This window comes from Lagopus leucura, unplaced genomic scaffold (genome assembly GCF_019238085.1).
Source record: "Lagopus leucura isolate 7727_CA_CO unplaced genomic scaffold, USGS_WTPT01 Super-Scaffold_100022, whole genome shotgun sequence".
Taxonomy (NCBI): Eukaryota; Metazoa; Chordata; class Aves; order Galliformes; family Phasianidae; genus Lagopus; species Lagopus leucura.
Genome location: NW_024962275.1, coordinates 196,173 through 217,393, shown reverse-complemented (window position 1 = coordinate 217,393; position 21,221 = coordinate 196,173). Strand labels below are relative to the sequence as shown.

At 38.4% G+C, this 21,221-nt stretch overlaps 2 protein-coding genes across 4 annotated transcripts; both read left to right on the top strand.

The window, feature by feature from the left end:
* The first annotated feature begins 257 nt into the window (after window positions 1-257).
* On the top strand, window positions 258-4,799 carry ZBTB43 (zinc finger and BTB domain containing 43). 2 transcript variants are annotated; one of them, XM_042879243.1, is made up of 3 exons: window positions 258-389; window positions 2,133-2,295; window positions 3,324-4,799. In XM_042879243.1, the coding sequence occupies exon 3, from the start codon at window positions 3,347-3,349 to the stop codon at window positions 4,739-4,741; it is 1,395 nt and encodes a 464-aa protein (XP_042735177.1). In that variant the 5' UTR covers window positions 258-389; window positions 2,133-2,295; window positions 3,324-3,346; the 3' UTR covers window positions 4,742-4,799. The 2 variants fall into 2 exon arrangements, with proteins under 2 accessions (XP_042735177.1, XP_042735179.1); XM_042879245.1 differs by lacking the exon at window positions 2,133-2,295.
* Window positions 4,800-11,346: 6,547 nt separating this feature from the next.
* On the top strand, window positions 11,347-18,545 carry ZBTB34 (zinc finger and BTB domain containing 34). 2 transcript variants are annotated; one of them, XM_042879226.1, is made up of 3 exons: window positions 11,368-11,430; window positions 16,112-17,171; window positions 17,454-18,545. In XM_042879226.1, the coding sequence occupies exons 2-3, from the start codon at window positions 16,134-16,136 to the stop codon at window positions 17,631-17,633; spliced, it is 1,218 nt and encodes a 405-aa protein (XP_042735160.1). In that variant the 5' UTR covers window positions 11,368-11,430; window positions 16,112-16,133; the 3' UTR covers window positions 17,634-18,545. The 2 variants fall into 2 exon arrangements, with proteins under 2 accessions (XP_042735162.1, XP_042735160.1); XM_042879228.1 differs by having other exon boundaries at window positions 11,347-11,430; window positions 16,112-18,544.
* The last annotated feature ends 2,676 nt before the right edge of the window (window positions 18,546-21,221 follow it).

Here is a 21,221-nt window from a genome sequence, read left to right as displayed (position 1 = left end):
GAAAAACCAGGGAAGAAGTACTGAGGGATCCTAAGGAGGTGCACACAAAGCGACCGAGGAATTTCGCGTAGCGGAGCAGACGGTCCTTTAATCAGATACCACCGCGGCCCAGCGGCGCGCAGCACACTCGAACCACACACAGCTGCCATTCGGCCTCCCGCGGCGCTCAGTCGGGCGGGACCGAAACGGATCTGCCCCGCCCCGCCCCGCCGCCTTGCGGGCGGGAAGCGGAAGAGCCGTTCTCGGGCCGTCAGGTGACCGGGATGCGGAAGTCTTTCACGGGGAAGCGTTGTTTCCGGGGCTGTCCAGGCTGGTTGAACTGTGTCGGCCGCATTGAGCGCTGAAGCTGAGGTCGTGGCCCACTATGAGAGAGACTCTGCGGCCCGCAGGTGAGAGGCTGCCCGAGCATAGGCCGCGGGAAGCCGCGAGGCTGAGGGCTCAGGCGGTGCGTGAGGCCTTCTCCGCCCTGCCGCCCCCCCTCCGCCTCCCGCCGCTGCTGCCGCCTCGCGCGGCTTCTGCATTTCTTTCTGCCGGGGGGCGCTCCCTCAGAAAGCTGTGAGGCGGCTCCTGGCCCCGCCCCGCTCCCGGCCCTTTTCTCGGCGGCGATGAGCTGCCGTTGGGTTGTGTCTGTGCCCGTGACGCCTCCGCATGGCTCCCCGCGGCGTCCCTGCGGGTGCTTCGGTGGGCGTAGGGAACGAAAGGGATTCCTTCGAAAGCTTGACGGAGGGCTGAAGTTGCCGTACGCTAGTTGTTTACGAAATTACTTTTAAGCAGATAATACATGCCCTGTGTTTCAGTATCGTAGCGTGGAAGTGAAGCGTTTTCTGTGAGCTGCGCTAGAAAAACTTTTTTTTAATGAGCAAGAATAAAGAAAAAAATGCAGCAATAGAGCAGGCTGCAGAAGAAGAAATTGAAACTTCTGGGAAAAAAAAGCATTTTTGAATGGCTTTACTAACAAAAATTTCCACTTATCTTTTGATAGCTTTGGTATTGTTTTTTTTTTTAATGAAAATTTAAAACTTATAAAAGAAAGGCTGCTCTCACCCATAACTGTTTCTCTGGTGAATAACCATGCTAGGTACTTGATGATATCTGGCAGCTTAGACAAGCAGGAATTATAGCAATTGCTCTTAAAGAACAATTGAGGCGATATATTTCCTAAATAGTTAATTTTGCTTTTTTTTTTTTTTAGGTGAGTATGAAAAAATACAATCTTAAATCTGAGAATACTTTGAAAAGATGTAAAGAAATAATGTGCCTACATTTTTTAAAAGTAATTTTAAAAATATGCATTTCATGACATGCACTGTATATAAGTGTCTGAAGTACTGCCGTAATGTTGTCAAGTGTTTTAAGCAAAGTTGAAGCACAGTTGAACTTACAGACATTATCATTTGCATGTTTTAGGCTTCTTTTCACTTAATATGACATGGTAATTGTCTCAGAAGAGTGTTTATGTGAGGCAGTCACTGCAGGAAAGGAGCTCTCTAAACTAATTTTCATATTTTAGCTGAGAATTTTGAGGTAGTGTGTAAACAACTCTTCAGTTGAATCATTGCTTCAACCGGTAAAGCAGTGACAATTCATGAAGATGTTAATGTTGCTGAATACAGGCAGTTTCAGTGCTGAGTTACAGAATTCTTACTCATTTGGTTGTCTTTCTTCTTAGTGGAAGCTTTTTTTTTTTCAGTCTTTACTGTCCCTCCTGCTATCCAGCAGGGGGAAATTTGTGTAAGGTTTTGAGAAAGAAGGAAACTGGTTAAAAACAGTGCCTTTTTACTTTTGAATATATTGCTATCATTATTTACTGTTATAAATGATTTCCATAATAAGAAGCTATTCCTTCTAATCTGTTTTCTTCAGAGATTCTATGTGAGGGAATCACATTGATGCCGTAATTCTAATTTAAAAAAAAAAAAAAAAAAAAAAGGCATTTGAAAGTATAATCTTTACTGTTCTGTAGGCAATGCTCACCTCAGTGTTTGAGGAGTTTCAGCATGTATTTCTTGAAAGTTTTGTTATCTTTCTGAGCCTGTGCTCTCTCTTCTATGTTAATCTTATTCATCTTGATCTAAGTTAATGGGGAATTACCTGTTTTCACCTGTGCTCTGTATGTTGTCATCCTTTTCTAGCTTTGGAACTTTAAAGAACGAACAGTGTGGCTTTGGGAGAGTGGAGGAAAGATGTCAACAGTATGAGCTGGAAACCATCTGATCAGTCAGGAAGGAATTATGTAACGATTGACTGTTGATTAAATGTTGATTTACATAATCACTCCTGTGTAGACAGTATTTTGTAAGTACGCACTGCTGTTTTTCTTCCACTTAGTAGTGATACCATTGTGCCAATGAGCCAGCACTTGAATGCAGTGCATCTATTAAATTTTTCTATAGCTCGTTGCGTAGATATATACATTATACATTTATTATATACAAAATTATATGAATTATTATATACAGTATATAATTATAGGTACTACAGTTACTGTACAGACTCTGTAGCAGAGTTTTATAATCGTGTCCTCTCAATTCCATGTTTCCATGGAATCAGTTAAATTTCAGAGTACTGCTTGTAATGCGTGTTCTATTTTTGTACCGAGTACATGCACTTTTAAATCCTGTATATGTGTGCTCTTTGCTTATTAATTAGTATTCTTTCTATCTGTTAAAACTTTCTCGTACTTACCAGAAGCATCTTTATGGGAAAAACTGCTTTCTACTTCATAGCTGTTTTGGAATTTTGTTATGTTCAATTTACACATCAAATTGAAAAGTTGCATGAACTTAGTTTATTCAGATAGTTAATGTTGGTCTTTTATTGTTACACTTCAATTTCTGGTTATTATTTCTGGTGATAACAATATGCACATTCGTATTAAACTTCAATATAAGATGTAACGCAGGCATTTTAACGAATGTTACTATTAAATAATTGTCAACTTTGTGATTGACATCTGAGTCATGGAAGCGTAAACATTAATATCTGAATTACTAGCTGAGCTTCTGGTGTGCGGTTGCTGAATTATTACAGGTATACAAGGTGTATCTCTCTGTAGCTCCTGCTGTAGTGGGCAAGTCTTCTTAAATAGAAGCAGCACAGCTAAATATGCTGGCATAGCAATTTGTTCCTCAGTACAACTTTCCAGAAAGAGAAAGTTGAAATCAAGGAGGAAGAGGTGGGGGAGGGGGCAGGGATAGAAATATAGCAGTGATGCAGGTTCTGGAAAATGTTGGAGTGACTTCCATATAAGTTTATAAGGAAACTGAGAGATTTATACTTTACTAAGCAGAATTTCTGATCTTTCGTTGTTTGCTTTCTTTCAGCACAACACTAAATTTGTAATGAAATGGAGTCTGGATCAAGCTCTTTCCGAGTGGAATTTCCAGATTTTTCAAGCACCATTTTGCAGAAGTTAAATCAGCAGCGCCAGCAAGGACAATTATGTGATGTGTCCATTGTAGTTCAGGGCCATCTCTTCAGAGCCCATAAAGCTGTTCTTGCAGCTAGTTCACCTTACTTCTGTGATCAGGTTCTCCTAAAAAATAGTAGGCGAATAGTCCTGCCTGATGTGATGAATCCAAGAGTATTTGAAAACATTCTTCTGTCTACCTACACAGGTCGACTGGTAATGCCTGCTCCAGAGATTGTTAGTTACTTGACAGCAGCAAGTTTCCTTCAGATGTGGCATGTAGTAGATAAATGCACTGAAGTGCTAGAGGGAAACCCAACAGTTCTTTGTCAGAAGATGAATCATAGCAGTGACCATCAGTCCCCAAGCAGTAGTAGTTACAATGGCCTTGCTGAAACCTTTGAACTTGGATCTGGAGGGCAGACAGAATTCCACAAAGTGCAGGAACTGAGGGATGGTGAAAATGAAGAAGAGAGTTCTAAAGATGAGCTATCGTGTCAACTGACAGAACATGAGTACCTCCCCAGTAATTCTTCAACAGAGCACGACAGACTTAGTACAGGAATGACGAGTCAGGATGGTGAAGAAGGAACTAGTGATAGTGCTGAATATCAATATACCAGACCTATATATAGCAAACCCAGCATCATGTCTCACAAGCGATGGATCCATGTGAAACCAGAAAGATTTGAACAAGACTGTGAAGGTGTTGATAATCCTTATGATGAACATCAAGTTTCTGAATCCATGAATGCCATTCAGGCAGATCATTCAATCCAGTCTTCAGGTGTTGAAGACTTTCATATAGCTGACAAAAAGATGGAAGCAGAATTTGATGAACAGGCAGATGAAAGTAATTATGATGAGCAAGTTGACTTCTATGGCTCTTCTATGGAAGAATTTTCTGGTGAAAGGGCAGATGGAAATTTAAGTGCTCACAGACAAGATCTTATGATAGCAACAGGCTATGGTGAAGGCATTGAAATGGCTGCAGGAATTAAAGAAGAAACGTCCCTCACTGGATTCTCGCATGCTGATAAGCTTTATCCTTGTCAGTGTGGTAAGAGCTTTACACACAAAAGTCAGAGAGATCGGCATATGAGTATGCACCTTGGTCTTCGACCTTATGGGTGTGGTGTCTGTGGTAAGAAATTCAAAATGAAACACCATCTTGTTGGCCATATGAAAATTCATACAGGCATAAAACCATATGAATGTAACATCTGTGGGAAAAGATTTATGTGGCGGGACAGTTTTCATCGGCATGTGACGTCTTGTACCAAGTCATATCAAGCTTCTAAAGCTGAGCAGAGTACTACTGAGATGAACTGAGACATTAGAGCTTACATTTGTTCAGTACAGTAATAAAAATAAACTAATTATTCAAATAGTGTCTGGTACTTGCTATTGTGAAACTCAAATTCTCAAAAAACAAGTTTTAATGATTACGCTGGTGTGAGCAGACCAAATGTTTTATTTTCCACAATACTATTCCAGGCGGTGGGTGTGCAGTGGAAATGGTTAATCTGAAAGGTGCTTACAAAACGTGTTCTGTAAGGTCGTTGTGACGTTAATTGCTATTACAACAGTATTTAGAAGCCCTGTTGTTTTCTGAGTCTTATAAATTGACAGTAAAACCTAGCTCTAAATTGACCAAATTGTACAAGTATTTACATGAAGCAGGAATTCAAATAGCCTTACGGGGGGGGAAGGGGGAAATAATATTAAAGAGAACTAGGATAACTGTACTAGGCTATGTGGATTGTCTGTTAATAAAATTTCTGTGATTCATGTTTTAAGGGGAAAAAAAGTAGAATTTTACTTTAGGCCAGAGACTGCCAACGTAATCAGTGTGCATCATTAAATAGCCTGCATTATTAACTATCCCTTATTGCAGTGCTTAATGAAAGACTGTGTTAAAGGTGGTTTGGCTTTCCTTTATCTGTCTTCCACTTTTTTTTAAAATCTGTCTCCAGTAAGACAAGTGGTTGCTTAATTTTGTGCTGGTTTCTCTTTAAAGAGTCTGCAAAGCACTTAAGTATAGTTGAGCACTATATGAACTTTAAATTATATTTAATGCAAATTTGTTTGTTCTTCCAGGGCCTAATGCTATATGAGTCTTGGCTTGATTTTAATTGTTACATAATGAGAGCTATTGAAGTGTGTATAATAAGTATATCTTATTTTTTTTTTTAAAGTAATATTTGGAACTTACCCAAAATACGAAAAAATCTAAGATCTAACTGTATATTCACCTTTTTTGTGACTTACTACAGTAGCAAGTACCAAACTCTGTAGTTTCATAAATTGACTTGATGTTTATTGGTACAAAATCTTGTTTGAGAACTTTTATTTAGTTTTAGAAACATGCTTTAGGAAAATGATTTAGGCATTGATGATTCTTAGTTCTTTACTTTTTGAATAGTAAGAAGTAAGAACTATGATACAGATTCTTGGTACTGAACTACTGTGACTGGTTACATATGATCCTAAGTAGCCAGATCTGTTTACCTCTTCAAGTGAGGTTGCTTGTAGGGGGAGAAGGGAAGATGTAGAAATACAGTGTTTGGATCTGGTAATCGTGCTGCAGATCATGGTACCGTGCCCATGTCCAAGGTCTGGATTTTCACAGGGAAAGTGACACTTTTTCATTAGGATGAGGATCTCATTCTTGGAGCTAGATGGAGGAATGTTTGTAGTTTTGAGAGATGCTGCCAGCTCTGCAGGTAGAGTGAGTGCATCACTTACAAAGGTGGCAACAGGATTTTAGGGTTGAAAGCATAGTGCATTCCTATGCAAAAGCAATAACCCTTCTCTGTACTTTACTAAAATATAAAAAGAGTCTTTAGAGTATGCCTAGAATAGAAAGAAGCGATATCCAAGCATGGTGTTTGTGACGTGAGGAAAAAAGTTAACAAGTATCAAAAGCCTTCTAAACCTGTCTAGCCCCAGTTAATTCATTAAATCTGCAATGTGCAGGATAAAATACTTAAACAGATGACCCTGTATGCTGAAGCAAAATCATGAAGGTAATGCCAATTTGGATTCTTTTTTAAACTCCTAATTACAACTTGTCTTGAGATGCAACCAAACAGTATCCTGAACATCAGTGTCTTGTGCAAGCTGGGATTTATTACTTGGCAGGTTGTAATTGCTGTCACTTCTTTTCTGGCATTCTACTTACAAACTTCAGTTTTTTTAAAGAGGCTCTAAATCTTCTAACAATTCAGATATTTTTTCACACAGAATGTTCTTAAAACAAATACTCCCAAATATCATGAATCCATTGCTGGCAATGGGCATGAGTGGTCAGCATCAAGGAGTTCCTATTCTTAGCACTTAATTGAACTGTAATATACCATGGTGGCCATATATATAACCCTTGTAATCAAGGTAACTAAACAGGGATTTGCTCATTAACACTGTAACCTGCTTTACGTATAGAAGCACTTTGTATTTAAAAAGTATAAAATATATATATATAAAATTATGTTTTTTAAACTTATAAATGACATTCCCTTTATGATTTATTTCCACACTGCTAACACTATCTTTTTTTAATACTAAGAAAATTATGATGCTTGCCTGTTTACATAAGTATAGAGGAAAGGGTTCTTGCAGTCACTGGCCCGATTTTTCCATTCTTCAAGGCCTTACTCTGTATCCAGGGCATCATTTCTGCAAGTACCATCATCACATTTTTGAGGAAGTCATATTCATGCTCATTTGAAGAATGATCTTATATACTGCATTGGTTCTCATACCCTTTCAAATTGTTATTTCAGCGTTGCATAAAAAGATGAAGGATGTCACTTCCCACTTAACCAATAAAAGGCTGATCAGAAGCACCAGGCTGAGAACCATGGTCAAGCAAAAAATTATAACCATTAAATCCAGACCACCTTACAGAGCTGCCAGCAAAACTGTTTCTTTTTACCAGTTTGGAATGACTTTTATATGGAATGTTTTGAAGTTGAAATTTGCTCCTATTTGCAGTTAGATTACTTTAAAATAAAGCTTTAAAATGTACCGAGAGAGACACTTTAAATGTTTTTATAACAGGTTCAGTAGATCATATTATAGAACCATATCCTCCTTTAGTGATTCAGCATGAATAGTATTTTTTAAATATTTGCCTGTTACTGTTTTACTCTATAATATGACATCATCTGGAACTCCAGCAAAAGTTGCTGCACTGATTTTTTTTTTATTATTTTTTTTTATTAACACTTGACTTTCTGATGTTAATTCACATGAAACCATCTGATTGAAGGAAAATATTGATAAGCTTATTACAAGAGTTAATTGAGAGTATTGAGTGTTTAAGTGAAGCTTGAGGTACTTTTGTAAAAATGTTACTTTTGTCTACCACAGGCAAAAAGTTGACTTGGGAATGCTTTTACAGAGCTTAACTTACTGTGTTTCAACAGACTTCTAAACACTGATGGAGGTATTGAGAAAAGAAAACAAAAAATTAAACACTTTCCCTTCCTTAGCTCACCTTAACTGATGCCTCTCTTCCTCTGGCTCTCTGGCTTCCTAATCTTATTTCTGCTTGTTTTCACTGGGAGTTCCTCTAAATCACTTCATTTCAATTCTCTTGGTGAGGTGAAAGTTTGCATAGGAGGTTGGGGTTATATATATCCTTGTTTCTTAGTGGGTGGCCCCTCCTGTACCAGGCTTGTTAGTGTCACTGACCCTTGGTGTGGTTTATCCATGGACTGTAGTTGTTCCTGGGGTATGCATGTTCTTGGTTGGGTCACCCCTGGGGCTCATTTATTGCAGAGGTGTACCCGCTCTAGCAGAGCTTATCCATTGGTTGAAGTCCCATGGAACTTATCTAGCAGTTTTTCCTAGAGCACCATATGAACTTCTGAGGGTGGATCTTCACATGTGTCCTCAGTATCTCCTTTGCACATCTTCCCTTGAGCATCTCCTCAGTTTCTCCTCATGTGTTTCTAGCTTTGTTTCCTCAAGAGTATCTCCTTTTTTAATTCTCTGCACCTCTTGCTAGCATTTATTGCTTGTTCTTAAATGCATTTCAGCAGAGGTGCTGTGCTGGTTCAAGGTTTGGCATATAATGGACTGTTTATATCAGTTTCAGTGCTAGCTAGTAACTGTTTTGAAAGGCACAGGGCAGTTTGTGACTATTGCCATGTGTTCCACCTTTGCAGCCCACTGAAACCCAGCAGTTTAGGCCCAGGACAGCTTTACACAGTAAAGAAAGAAATGCAAATGCAGCTTCTCCTGAGCTGTTAGTCACTGCTAGGGCAGTGGCTTTGTTCAAGAGATTTTTTTTTTTCCTGTCTGTGAGCAGGAGGGAAGTGATCAATAAGTATCCAAACGCATATCTGGTAAATTTCGTTCATCTGCCCATAAGCTTCTTTAATGATACAATCTTGAAACTTCTGGGTATTTTTATATTGCTCACTTCTGCTGTTGACAGAAGTAAGGTGAATATCTTCTGAAAACCAGAATTATTGTACACACAGGAGGCTATCAAAATTTTCTATTATTGTGAAGCAATTCATTGTCCTGTCAGTGGAAGAACATCATCTGCTATGACAGCTGCATTCATTTGTATTTCATTCCAGTACTAAGCTGTTAATTACCATGTAATCTATGTAACTGACATTCCAAAAAAATATACAAAAACTCCTGGCAGGGTTAGGATGTCCTTTAGGTGTATATCTGACCCTTTTGAGGGAGAAGTTTTAATATTTCACACACCACTGTTGTAGATTTGTTACTGTTTTTTAAGTTCACCTTCAAAGTTGCATGCAGCAACTATCTTCATTTAATGGATGAGCAGGTAGACTCTAGAAGGTACTGTCCATTACATTTTTGCTTTTACCTTTTCTTCATCTGAGATGTTTGTGTTTAAGAAACTTTGTCGTGTATCAAAAGCAAGGGAGGGTGGTCAAAGCTAATAACACTGAAGTCCCTGTGCTGTTGAGTCTGAAAGAATGGAGTCACTTCTTGTAATTTCAGCCCTTTTGTGCTGAAAGGTGAGGTGACCTTTCTCTGAATCCTGAGAGCCCCTAGCAGTATACTGAGTGTTTTGCTTTAATAGAATTAGAACATTTCTCAAAACAGATGAAAGTTGCTTTTATTTTTTATCATTTAAATGCTTCATTGGATAGCTAGAGCTCTTCAGCTATAAGCTGTAAGCTGACAGTGCCCTAGGGGAAGATGCTGGAAAACAAAATGGTATATTTTTAATGTGATTAAATTGTAAGTTCTAATTTTGCTTGAAGCCTGTGTCTGTTGATTGCTGCTTTTTTTTTTGTTGTTGTTGTTGTTTTGCTTTGTTCTTCATGGGATTCCATATTTCTTCCAGAAATATAAGCGCTTATGCAAGTCAAGTGAATCTTCCTTAATGAGCTATATGGTTTTATTCTAAAAAGTCATTTATAATAGTAAAACTGCATATCTTGATATTTTGTGAGATGTTACGCTTGTATTGCAGAGGTTGGATAGATTTGTCTATAAATATTGCTGTCTTAATTGTACAGCATGGTTTTAATTTAATGTTACTGTTCAATATTTTCTTCTTATAGAAGAGTCTCATGCCCCCTTTTTGTATAACGTTTTAATAAATGTTATCTGTCGACTTTGTAATGTTTTCTTAAGCCTGAATGAAAGGAATGCATGTCTAGTACTAGTACTTAATATTTCACTTTTACCAAATTAAGTACTCAAACAATACTTCAAATCCAAAATTTGTTCATATATAACTTTATTAAATATGTGAAGAAAAAGTTGTAATGTGTTTTCTTGAAATACCGAGCATGCCACCCTAGCCTAAGAAAACACTAAAGAAAAAAACTGATTTTAAAAACTGTTTTTTAAAACAAAGGTAGTTGATAACTTTCTGGAATTGATGCCAGTTTTATTTGCAGCTTAGATAATTAGTTGTCACGTGAGTCTGAATTATAGTAAGTACAAACTTATGAAAACTCCAAAACACTCACTTAACAGTAGCAGCAAGCACGCATTTAGTTACACTTTCTGTATACACAAAAGAAAAAGGCCAGAGTATTGTGCCTGTTCAGCATTAGTCATTTGATTTTCAGTAATAGGTGTTTTATTTAAGTTTGCTGTTTATGTCCTGGTCAGCTTACTCAAGCAACTTTGCCACGTTACTGTGGAGCACCAGACTTCTGAAGATCATCTTCCACATGCTTTACAGGGAGAGAAAGACTTGCCTTCATAAGATAAACTGTGATGTCTGAGTTGCAGGTGATTATCATAGCAGTAGTTGTCCTCCATGCAGTGTTATAGCAAGCCGTGAGTTTAGCAGTGAACTGTTGCCCTATGTATGCTATGAGCATGTGCAGGGGTGTGAGGGAAAAGGACAGCATACCGCAGATGATCTTAATTCCTAATTTATGACGCTCAATAGAGGCAGTTGTTCACACTTGAGGTACAGAGGAGTCCCCACCCAACCTGTCGCAAAGATTAGCTTCCTGCCTCTCTGTGGATTTGTCATCGACATTGTGCCTGGCAGCCAGGGTGGTTGTTTTTTGGGTTTTGGTTGGTTTTTTGTTTTCTAAAAAGCTCTCAAAATACATCCGATCATATATTTCCAAAAATAAGTATTTTTGGTGCGATGCTAAGCCGTTCATAGTTTTTGTTTTCTCTTTTCCAAATTCCTCGCCGCTGTTAATTTTTGAAGGCATGTTATGAAGCCAAAGACAGACTTTTAGGACTGTACGTGCTCGTGTTACCCAGAGGCTTCGACCACGGCTTTGCTCCTTCCTATGGCAATTTTACTGCGCAGTGCCCTGCGCGCCTTCCAAGCTGCGCCTTCCAAGCTCCGCCAGCCGCGCTCCGCCCGCGCTCAGCGGCGCCCCCGGGGGGAGCGGGGCGGTGCCGGCGCACGTCACCAGGAAGCGGAAGCAACGCCAGCGGAATAATTTCCGGGTGCGAAGAGCTGTGGGAGCGGGCGGGAAGCGACGGTGGGAGCGGGCAGGAGAGGGGCCGGGGACCCGCCATGTGAGACACCCTGACAGCCCCAGGTGAGCGGCGAGCGGGCCGGGCCCCGGGGCTGCGGCGGTTCTCCCGTGGGGGCGGAGGCCGCTCTCAGAGCGGGGGGTTCCGGCCCCTGACAGGCCCCGTAGGGGCGGCGGCCCCGCGGGACAGCCGCGCGGAGCTCCCGGTCGTGCCGCCTCGCGGCTGCCGCTGCCGCTGTCGCTGCCCCGCGCTGGGCCGTGCGGGCGGCGGCTGCGCTGCCGCTATCGACCCCGGCGCCGCCGAGTTCGCTCTCCTCTCAGCTGCATCTCACAGGGAAACTGTCGCCGCGTAACCTGAGTCTGTGACTTACGTGGTTCCGATTTGCAATTAGAGAGGACGAATGCGAGTGCGCCTGGGCCTTTTCTAGTCTGAACGGGGCACGGCATAACGGGCGCCCCGGGCCCGGCTGGCTGCAGTGCTCCTGGACCGGCACCGTCTGAGGAGCTGCTGCCAGAAGTTGGTACGCCTTTCGACTGCCGCCGCTCCACTTGAGGAGTTGGAAGTTCTTGATAGGACTCGGTCTGTGCAGTTATAAGGGCCATGCAGAAGCTTTGAGGTGCACGGCATGCACGATTAGGTTCATTTCAAAATAAAGCAGAGTTTAAGGTGAACCTGGAATAAATTGAAACTGCCCCATAACCGTGGATGTAGGAAATCCCAGACGCAAGGAGGGAGAGGAGGAAAAAGTGGTATAGATATATGCACAGTATATACACACTATGTCTGTGATAATTAATGATTTTTCATTATAATATATAAAAGCTCAGTCTTTATGCATTTCATAAAGCCCTGGATGTGCATATATTGCACATCTGATCACGCAATCAGTTGTTCATTTGATTTTAATAATAACTTCTCAGGATGTATCTCAGAGTTGTCAGACATTTAGGAAATAATAGGAAGTGTGGGATATAACTATTCAGGATAAAATTAACAGTATTCTGATGCTTCCATATTAGGAAGTTGGTGCACAGAAGAAAAGTTTGTGGTTCTTACTTTTAAGTTCTTACAGATTTGAGGCATATTATCATGAATGTGCCTTTGTTTTACTTATCTGACAATACTTATGCTGATTTTTACTTATAGTTTGCCTTCTGGTATTTTTTCCCCATTTTTAGGATTTGTAATCGCTCCTAAAGTTTAAAAAACAAAACAAAACAAAAAAAAAAAAGAGAGAGAGAGAGAACTAATTGCTTTCATAGCCATTTATTTTTGTGAGACTGTAGCAGAAATGCTAAGTCATTGCCTGAAACAGTGATTGAGCACCTGGTGGGAAGGCAGGGCCTAGGGGAGCTCAGGTGCATGCAGTGCACTGAGTGACCAGAAGGGATGGAGCCAGGATCCGCCCCTGCACCTCATTTAAGGGTTGGCAGAAGAGGCCTGACTGTCTCCATGATCATAGCTGATACGGTAACATTCATGGATTAAAAATACTTTTGAATGATAATGTGTTTCTGCAATAATGTCTTAAGTTCTCACAGATGATGTAGTAGATACTGAAATCTACAAAGTATAAGGAAGGATAATTTGAATCATTCACCTCTCAAAGAGAAAGCGAATTGTATATCAGGGCATGAATGATGTTAAACAGGTGCAGACTTAGAAGCAGAAATTAATACCATACTGGCAAATGCACAGCTTCATGTTGTTACAGGATGTTTCACTGATGTTACTGTATGATGTCAGTAAAATGAAATACCGACTGTGTTCTGTCACTATCTATTCTTGCTGGCTTTTTGAAAGCGTAATTAGAGCTTCTATAGAACGTAGTTTTAAAAGTTGTGTTTTTGAAATCTAATGAGGAATGTTTAATGCGTATCATTCTCATGTTCACAGGTTACTTCGATCAACACTTAAGACGTAGGGCAGCGATCCACTGCTAGCAATTCATACTATGACTTCTGTTCACTGTATAAAACTCCAATGAATAAATATAATGCCAATGCAAAGAGATTTATATTCTTTTGTGTGTGACTGGATGATCTCTCACAGAAATAAGCAGAGAATTCAACATAGCACTGCTGAAACTTAGTCAAGTCAGTGTGCAAATCTGAGTTGCACGCTGATGAAATGTGAAAGCCTTCAGATAATTTGTTGTACATGTGCCTATGAAAATGTTAAACAGTTTGATCCATTTATACAGGTTAGCAAAAGATGTAGGCAGGTGCCCAGAGCGTGACTGAATTTTTACAGCACTTTATCTAGTGTTAAACTGTCGAATAGTCAGAGATGGAAACTGTCCAGACTGGTGTTTGTCATGACTGTATTTTAATGTTTTTCTCAACCAAGCTCTTTTCAGTTTTACCAAATAAGAATCTTTAAGGAAGTATGAGATAAGGAGGAATGCTGCTGGCATTCCCGTATGACAAACTATTTCTGCACAGTCTACATAAATAATGAGTATCTTCTGATAGAGTTAGGCTAAAGCTTGACCAGGTTCTTGAGATGAAGTATCTGCAAAGATGCAGGATTGCAAAGTGTTGTTGGTGGAGACTGATCTTAGGGTTTGTACATAGTCCTCAATCCAGGTAACACATCTGCCCATGTCACTTCAGGTCATCAAAAGCCCTTCAGTTTAGCTAAGAAGTGTTCAGTCAGGAATGTTGCATTTGCTTGTAGTACTTAAGCCCCACAAATAAAGATAGTAACCAATGTTTGGTTAGTAAGTAAACCTAATGCCTTGCCAAATGAGAGTGGTGTTGACAGGTATGCATCCTAACTCCTGAAAATTCAATCTTCCCCATGGTGTGGGCAAGCTAGAGACTTGAATGATGATTCTCTGCACAGTATTGAGGGATGCTTAGAATACCTAGGTTTATCTTCCTGTTTAACCATTCACTTGTGTTTTATGTTTGTTTTTATGTTTGTTTTCTGCTCTGTCTGGCTTACTCTCAAGCACAGAATCTGTGAAAGTGATTCAGTGACTGAAAGAATTGTCCTGCCAAAGCTGTCTTTGCATGGATGGCTGTGGTCATATAATTTCTGAAAACCTAATCCTTATTTCTATCAAATGTAAAATCGTGTAAAACATCTCTTGTCCTGGTTTTAAATACCAGTTACTAAAACTCCAATGAAGCACAGTTTACTGAAGTTTTCTCAGTAATGCTCATCAGGTCAGGAAGGTGGCTATCTTGTTTCTTGCCTATTTGTAAAGACAGCGAACCTTAGTTTTAGTGACAGTGATACAGCTCCAGTTCTTACTTGTAAGCTTTTTATAATATTCATATTGATTTTGGCTTTTAGAATGCGTGAATTTTCATAATTCAAGTTGTTCATGTGCCTTATTACAGCATGTAACATAAGACAAAATTGGGAAAAAAATCTACTAGTATGCTGTGATACATTGAGCGTGCTTCCTGCATCAGGAGTCAGTGAGTGACACTGAAATCAGATTAGATGTTGGTCCAATTGAAAGAGCAGATACGGTGGCTCTATTGTGTGTTTATACTTCTGTATTAGTAGGAACAAGAATGACAGTGAAAGTCTGAAGATTCTTGGGTACTTAATTAAGGGCATATAATGTAAAGTGATGTCTGCTACTTACACTCTCAAGGGAAAAATGTTTTTTAATTCTTTTACAATAATACAGAGTGTCTTTCTTTAGATTTTATTTTGAAATTTATACGTTTATTTAAAACCTCTCGGAATGCCCTTTCCTGTTGCATCAGAAAAATGAGTACTAATGGGATTAAGTATGTGTGAGACTTTAAATTGTAAATTGTCCTAGCTAGGAAGTGATTGCTGTGTTAGATAAGCTTCAGAGCGCTGATTACGGTTTATTTAGTGAGAGGAAAGGAGGAATAAATGAAAATCACAAAAAGAAGCTTAAAAAAATCGAATGTTCACTGGTGATTCCCACACTTTTCCTTCAAATAGTGCTTTGCATATTGACTCATTCTTTATCAGGAAACCTGACACAGTGAGTAAACAGTTTAGAATTGAGTCCACACTTAACTGTTTCCTTCAGATAGGATTTCTTTGTTTGGGATGTAAATATTGAATGATGGATTTACTAAATAATTATTGAGATTATTTTATAAGGAGGTAGATGATTTTTCTAGACAGAAATGCAACTGATGACAAATTTATTTCAGAGATGAATACGCTACATATCTAGACCTAATAGTATAGTCTTTAAAAATATCTGTGTATGTGTGTGTATACATCCAGACATGCTTCTGTTACTTTTCCTTAGTAAGTTTTCAAAATTGCATGAAATACCTTCCAAAAGTAATTCCTGGACAATTTAGATGTACAGTTCCCTGCAAGTAGCAGTGTAGTCTCCTGCTTCAAGACAGAGTGAATACTGTGATGTTTTTGACCTGCTTGGTGACTGATATTCTTTTGAGAGTGTGGGATAATTATTCTGTAGTCTTTACCAGGGAGTGAAATTATAAAGTTCCTTTTAGCTTTGATATAGACTGTCCAATGGACCCTGTCATGTGTTATAAGCAGTTGAGTTCTGAATCCTACGTAGGGATAATCTGAGTGAAAGCAGTGCAAGAAATTGGTAGATTGAGACTCTACTTCTCATATTACATCAAATTTTAATACTGACAGTTTTGTTGTAACATGCCTTGAACAGATCAAAGTGGTAATTTAACTTCAACATGCAGAAGTGTTTATTTTTAAAATGGGAAACTCTGTATTCATTCTCAGTTTTAAATGTTATTGTTTTTCTTTCAGATTCCTCTTTACATCAGTAGAAATGGACAGCAGCAGTTTCATTCAGTTTGATGTGCCTGAGTACAGCAACACTGTTCTGAGCCAGTTAAATGAACTCCGCTTGCAAGGAAAGCTGTGTGACATAATTGTGCATATTCAGGGTCAGCCATTTCGAGCCCATAAAGCTGTCTTAGCGGCCAGTTCGCCATATTTTCGTGACCATTCAGCATTAAGCACCATGAGTGGCTTATCAATATCAGTTATTAAAAATCCCAATGTTTTTGAACAGTTGCTTTCATTCTGTTACACTGGAAGGATGTCCTTACAACTGAAGGATGTTGTTAGTTTTCTAACTGCAGCTAGCTTTCTACAGATGCAGTGTGTCATTGATAAATGCACACAGATACTGGAGAGTATTCATTCAAAGATTAATGTTGGTGATGTTGACTCTGTTACTGTCGGTGCTGAAGAAAATTCGGAAAATCGCAATGGAGTTAAAGACAGCAGCTACTTTGCCAACCCTATTGAGATATCTCCCCCCTATTGCTCTCAGGTGCGACAGTCAACAACAAGCAGTGATCTTAGGATGGAAGCTACTCCAGGTAAAAGTCTACGTAGTCGACTGCAAGAAGAAGGGCATTCAGATCGAGGAAGCAGTGGGAGTATCTCTGAATATGAGATTCAAATTGAGGGTGATCATGAGCAAGGAGACTTGATAGTAAGAGAAAGTCAGATTGCAGAGGTGAAAGTTAAAATGGAAAAGTCTGACAGGCCAAGTTGTTCTGATAGCTCTTCCCTTGGTGATGATGGATATCATACTGAAATGGTGGATGGAGAGCAAGTAGTAGCAGTGAATGTTGGCTCCTATGGGTCTGTTCTACAACATGTTTATTCATTTACCCATGCCTCATCACAGGCTACGGGTGTGTCTGAAACTTTTGGAAACCTTAGCAATTCAAGTCCTTCAAGGTCAATGCTGAGCTGTTTCAGAGGGGGTCGTGCACGCCAAAAGCGGATATCCACTGGTCATTTACACAGTGATGTTCAAGGCTTGCTGCAAGGGACTGATGGTGATTCCATGGTGAGTAATACAGGATATGAAAATAATCCACGGGAAAGAAATGCAAGAAGTCACTGGTATCCATACAATGAGAGGCTGATTTGTATTTACTGCGGGAAGTCTTTCAACCAGAAAGGGAGCCTTGATCGACACATGCGGTTGCATATGGGAATAACTCCTTTTGTGTGCAAATTCTGTGGGAAGAAATATACCCGCAAGGACCAACTTGAGTATCATATTCGCGGTCACACAGATGATAAGCCCTTCCGCTGTGAGATCTGTGGCAAATGTTTTCCTTTCCAGGGTACACTAAACCAGCACTTGCGAAAAAATCACCCTGGGGTAACAGAAGTGAGAAACAGGATGGAGTCTCCAGACAGAACAGAAGCATTTGTGGAGCAGAAAGTAGATAATGATGCTTCAGCTTCTGAAGCCATGGATTCTAGTATGGAAGTTCATGCAATGTCTAACACATCAGATTAAAATATTACACTGTAAAGTGCAAAACAAACAAGCACATTAATGATGTATTTTAAAAATCTCTTATTCTTTTAGTAGTCTTCATTACAAGTATAAGAGCCTTTTAATTTTCCTGACCTTCTGGAACTTTTTTTGAAATTGTTTCTGGAAAAGACTACATAAATATTCTTTGTTTCTATAGGAGGCTGGGTTGATGGGTTTTTTTCCACTTTTGAAAATGCTTAAAATATAAAAGACTGTGCTAGGGAACAGATGGGAAGAGTCTGATAAAGTGTCCCTGCTGGTTGATCTGGTAAGACACAAATTCCAGTGGAGAAAGATATTAGAATATGATTTACCTCTCTGCTGGGTACACAAAGAAGCTGTAGTCTTTATTTTATTTTATTTTACTTAATTTCATAAATCCTATTGCTGATAATGAGGGTTACATAGCAGTGGGGAAAGAGAATATTACATATTTGATTTCTTCATTTGTACCATTGAATTTTTTTTTTCTCTCTAACTGTCTGTTTATATATATAAATCTGCTTTATATATATAAAATGCTTTCACTTTTCCTATTCTGGTTAAAGTGAATGTAAAAAATATGTGAAGGTTTATATCATGTACCATTCTTTCAACTGCTAGATCTCCTCTGTTGAGGATTTAGGACTTCAGATTTTGGGAGAATCTTTTTGGTTTTAGAAGAATTTTGGTTTTCCTTTTATTAAACTATTACTTTGTGTGCAAATGAGAGCGAAGAGTATTACCTTGTTTTAATAGCTTTGCTCTGTAACATTTGTAAACCAAATGCCATAAATCTATTAAATTATGGTTAAATTGTTTAGGGGTTTTGTTAGTTGTCTAGAACATGAACTGGACAACCTGTGGTGCTGACCTTTTTATATATATAGAGATAGATATATATCTATATATATATATATATATATATTTAAAAAAAAAAAAAAAAAGAAAAAGAAAAAAAGAAAACTAATAGCAAACCCAAAAGTAGCATTGTGGTTTTTACTGGCCTCAGAATCTACCTTCATTTCGTACTGTAAAAGCATACCAGGTAATTAAATTTAACTTCATCGTTCTTCTTGGTTGGTTAATGCTAACCTGAGAGATATTTTGTAGTTTAAACTATAGTATTTCCAAGCAGTATTTAATAGGTCTCTTCTTAGAGAGCTGTTTTCAGGTGCACAATGACTTCCTACTTGCAGCTCCGAGTGACATGTCAGCACTTGGAATTTGTACTTTTTTGTATTAAAAAAATAAAACAACAAACAAATACGCTATGGGAACTTCAAGCAATATGTCTGTTATTTCACATGCAAGTATTACAGAGTTGCTGTGGCTTCCCTCATATCTTCAGTGGTTGTTTGCTGCATAAATGAATTGCCAACAACTTTTAAAATACTCTTTTGTTTCACCAAATGTTTTTGTTGTGTTGTTTTTTTTAATATGGTGCTAACTTTGTCGTTTAGGTCAGTATGATATATTAAAATGTGAAATGTAATGGTAACAATTAAGGAAAATTAAAAAAAAAAAAATCACACGATAGTGCTGAAGAGACCTCAAAAGCATGAGCTGGCAAACACTACTATGGAGATTCTACCTTATAAGCAAAATGAAATGAATCACATACTTCTTTGAAATACATGTTTTATATGGTTGGGCCTTATTGTTTAGCAAATAATGAAAAGATAGCTGTGAACTATGTCTATCTGTTTTCTAAGTCCTGAAATTTAGAAAATAAAGGCTCATTCATAAATTAGAGAAAAGCAAAGAGGTAGGTTTGCTATCTTGTGATGCTTTTTGGGCTCCTCTGAAGTTGGGGCATATTTGTGCAGTAGCTTTATTGAATACACTAGTTCTTAATATTGTGACAGTCTGCAATAAGAATTCTGTTAAATACCTATTTTCAGTATAAATCCACTGGCTCCCTGGGAGTAGTGTTAATTAAATGCAGTACCTAATTTGCCTGTTTGTCCTGAAACTGCCTAAAAAAAAGAGGTACAGGGAGATGGGACATTGTTTCTCTCCCTGAATCAACAATAGAACTATTGTTTCCAGTAAGGGAAATTGTATGTCTGTGTCTAGGGGAGGGGAGGTAGTCTATATGTCTACCCACTTTAAAACATGTTCGTGTTTCTGATGCTGTTTTTTTTCTTACATGCTTAAGTAATTAAATGGAGGAAAAAAAAAAAAAAAAAAAAAAAAAACAACCCAACAACCTGATAAATTAAGTTTGAGACATGCAAAATTTAAGAAATGTACAGTTATTCTTAACCCTTATCTTGGATCTGTGCTGTGGTGCCTTTGGTGTGACTTTTTCCATGGAAGTATGAGTTGAGGATAGCAGGATATGGGTATTGATTTTATATTTCTTGAATTTCTCTGTGTCGCAATCTTAAAACTATTTAAATCTAGTTCTTTGTATTTGTAAATTTATTGAACTGGTTTGAGTTTACCAAAGAGTGACTTATCCAAAATTGTCTCTGACAAAAGCAAACAAACAAACAAACAAAGCATAAACACAGAATCACTTTGATTGTACAGGTTCAGGTTCAAAACATTGTAACAAGACTGTTAAGAAGCAGGAAGTGATCTCTCTCTTTCTACAAAATCATGATTCAGCAATTTGCAAGTTTTACTTGCTCCTATTCATGTTGATACGCCATTTACCTTTTCCACTGCTAGCAGTGTTAAGAATTACCAAGCCATAACACAGTACTGTAAATTTCAACAGTGCTTCAAAAGATGCATACATAGGCAAGTATAAAGTATCACTCAGCATTACGTTTACACTTGCAAAGTGTGTGACTCTGGTAGAAAACAAACTTCAAACCTGGCAACAGCAAATAAATTGTGCCTTGTCACATAATGGTATGCCAGGATTACATTGTCATGAAACATGAAGCATTGTCTAATTGAAGTTAATTTCACTAGTTCGCCAAAAAAGAAAATGCTGTGTTATTTTAAGCAGATGATGGAAGTACTGTACAGTGTCTCATTTCTGTACAGATTTAATTTAGCACGGAACTGTTACACATTTCATTTACAATAAATGCAGAAGTCAAAATCTGTGAATGAGTATTTGACAGCAAAATAAATCATGAAATTATGTAGGCTGGTTCATAATTGAGTCTCTTCTTAATCTACCTTTTTAAATATAGACAAATGTGAAAGCAGCGGCAGTGTCCTTTCCTCTATATGTTTAAACAACTATGACAAACTGTGAAAATAAAGGATTTTATATCTTTGCTAATGTTTGTGGTTTTAAACAGTTATTTTAGTTTACTTAATCAGTTATCTCCCGTATTATTTTCAAACTTGTAAATACATTTAGAAAATAGCTTTGTGAATACAGTATATTAGCAGTTCAGTATGGTCAATAAGTCTCCAAGATTGGCTCTGCTCTTTTTAGTGTGAAATCTTTCAGTAGCACAAAGGATACTGTCAATTCACTGTTCAGCAGAATATACTGTAGGCGTAAAATGATAGTTTTTAATGCAGTCTTCCCTAGTATAAATCAATGTTTTATGCTGAAGTCTTTGGTTTACCTTTAGACAAAACAATGAGGCCTCTTATATATTAAGTTTGAATTTT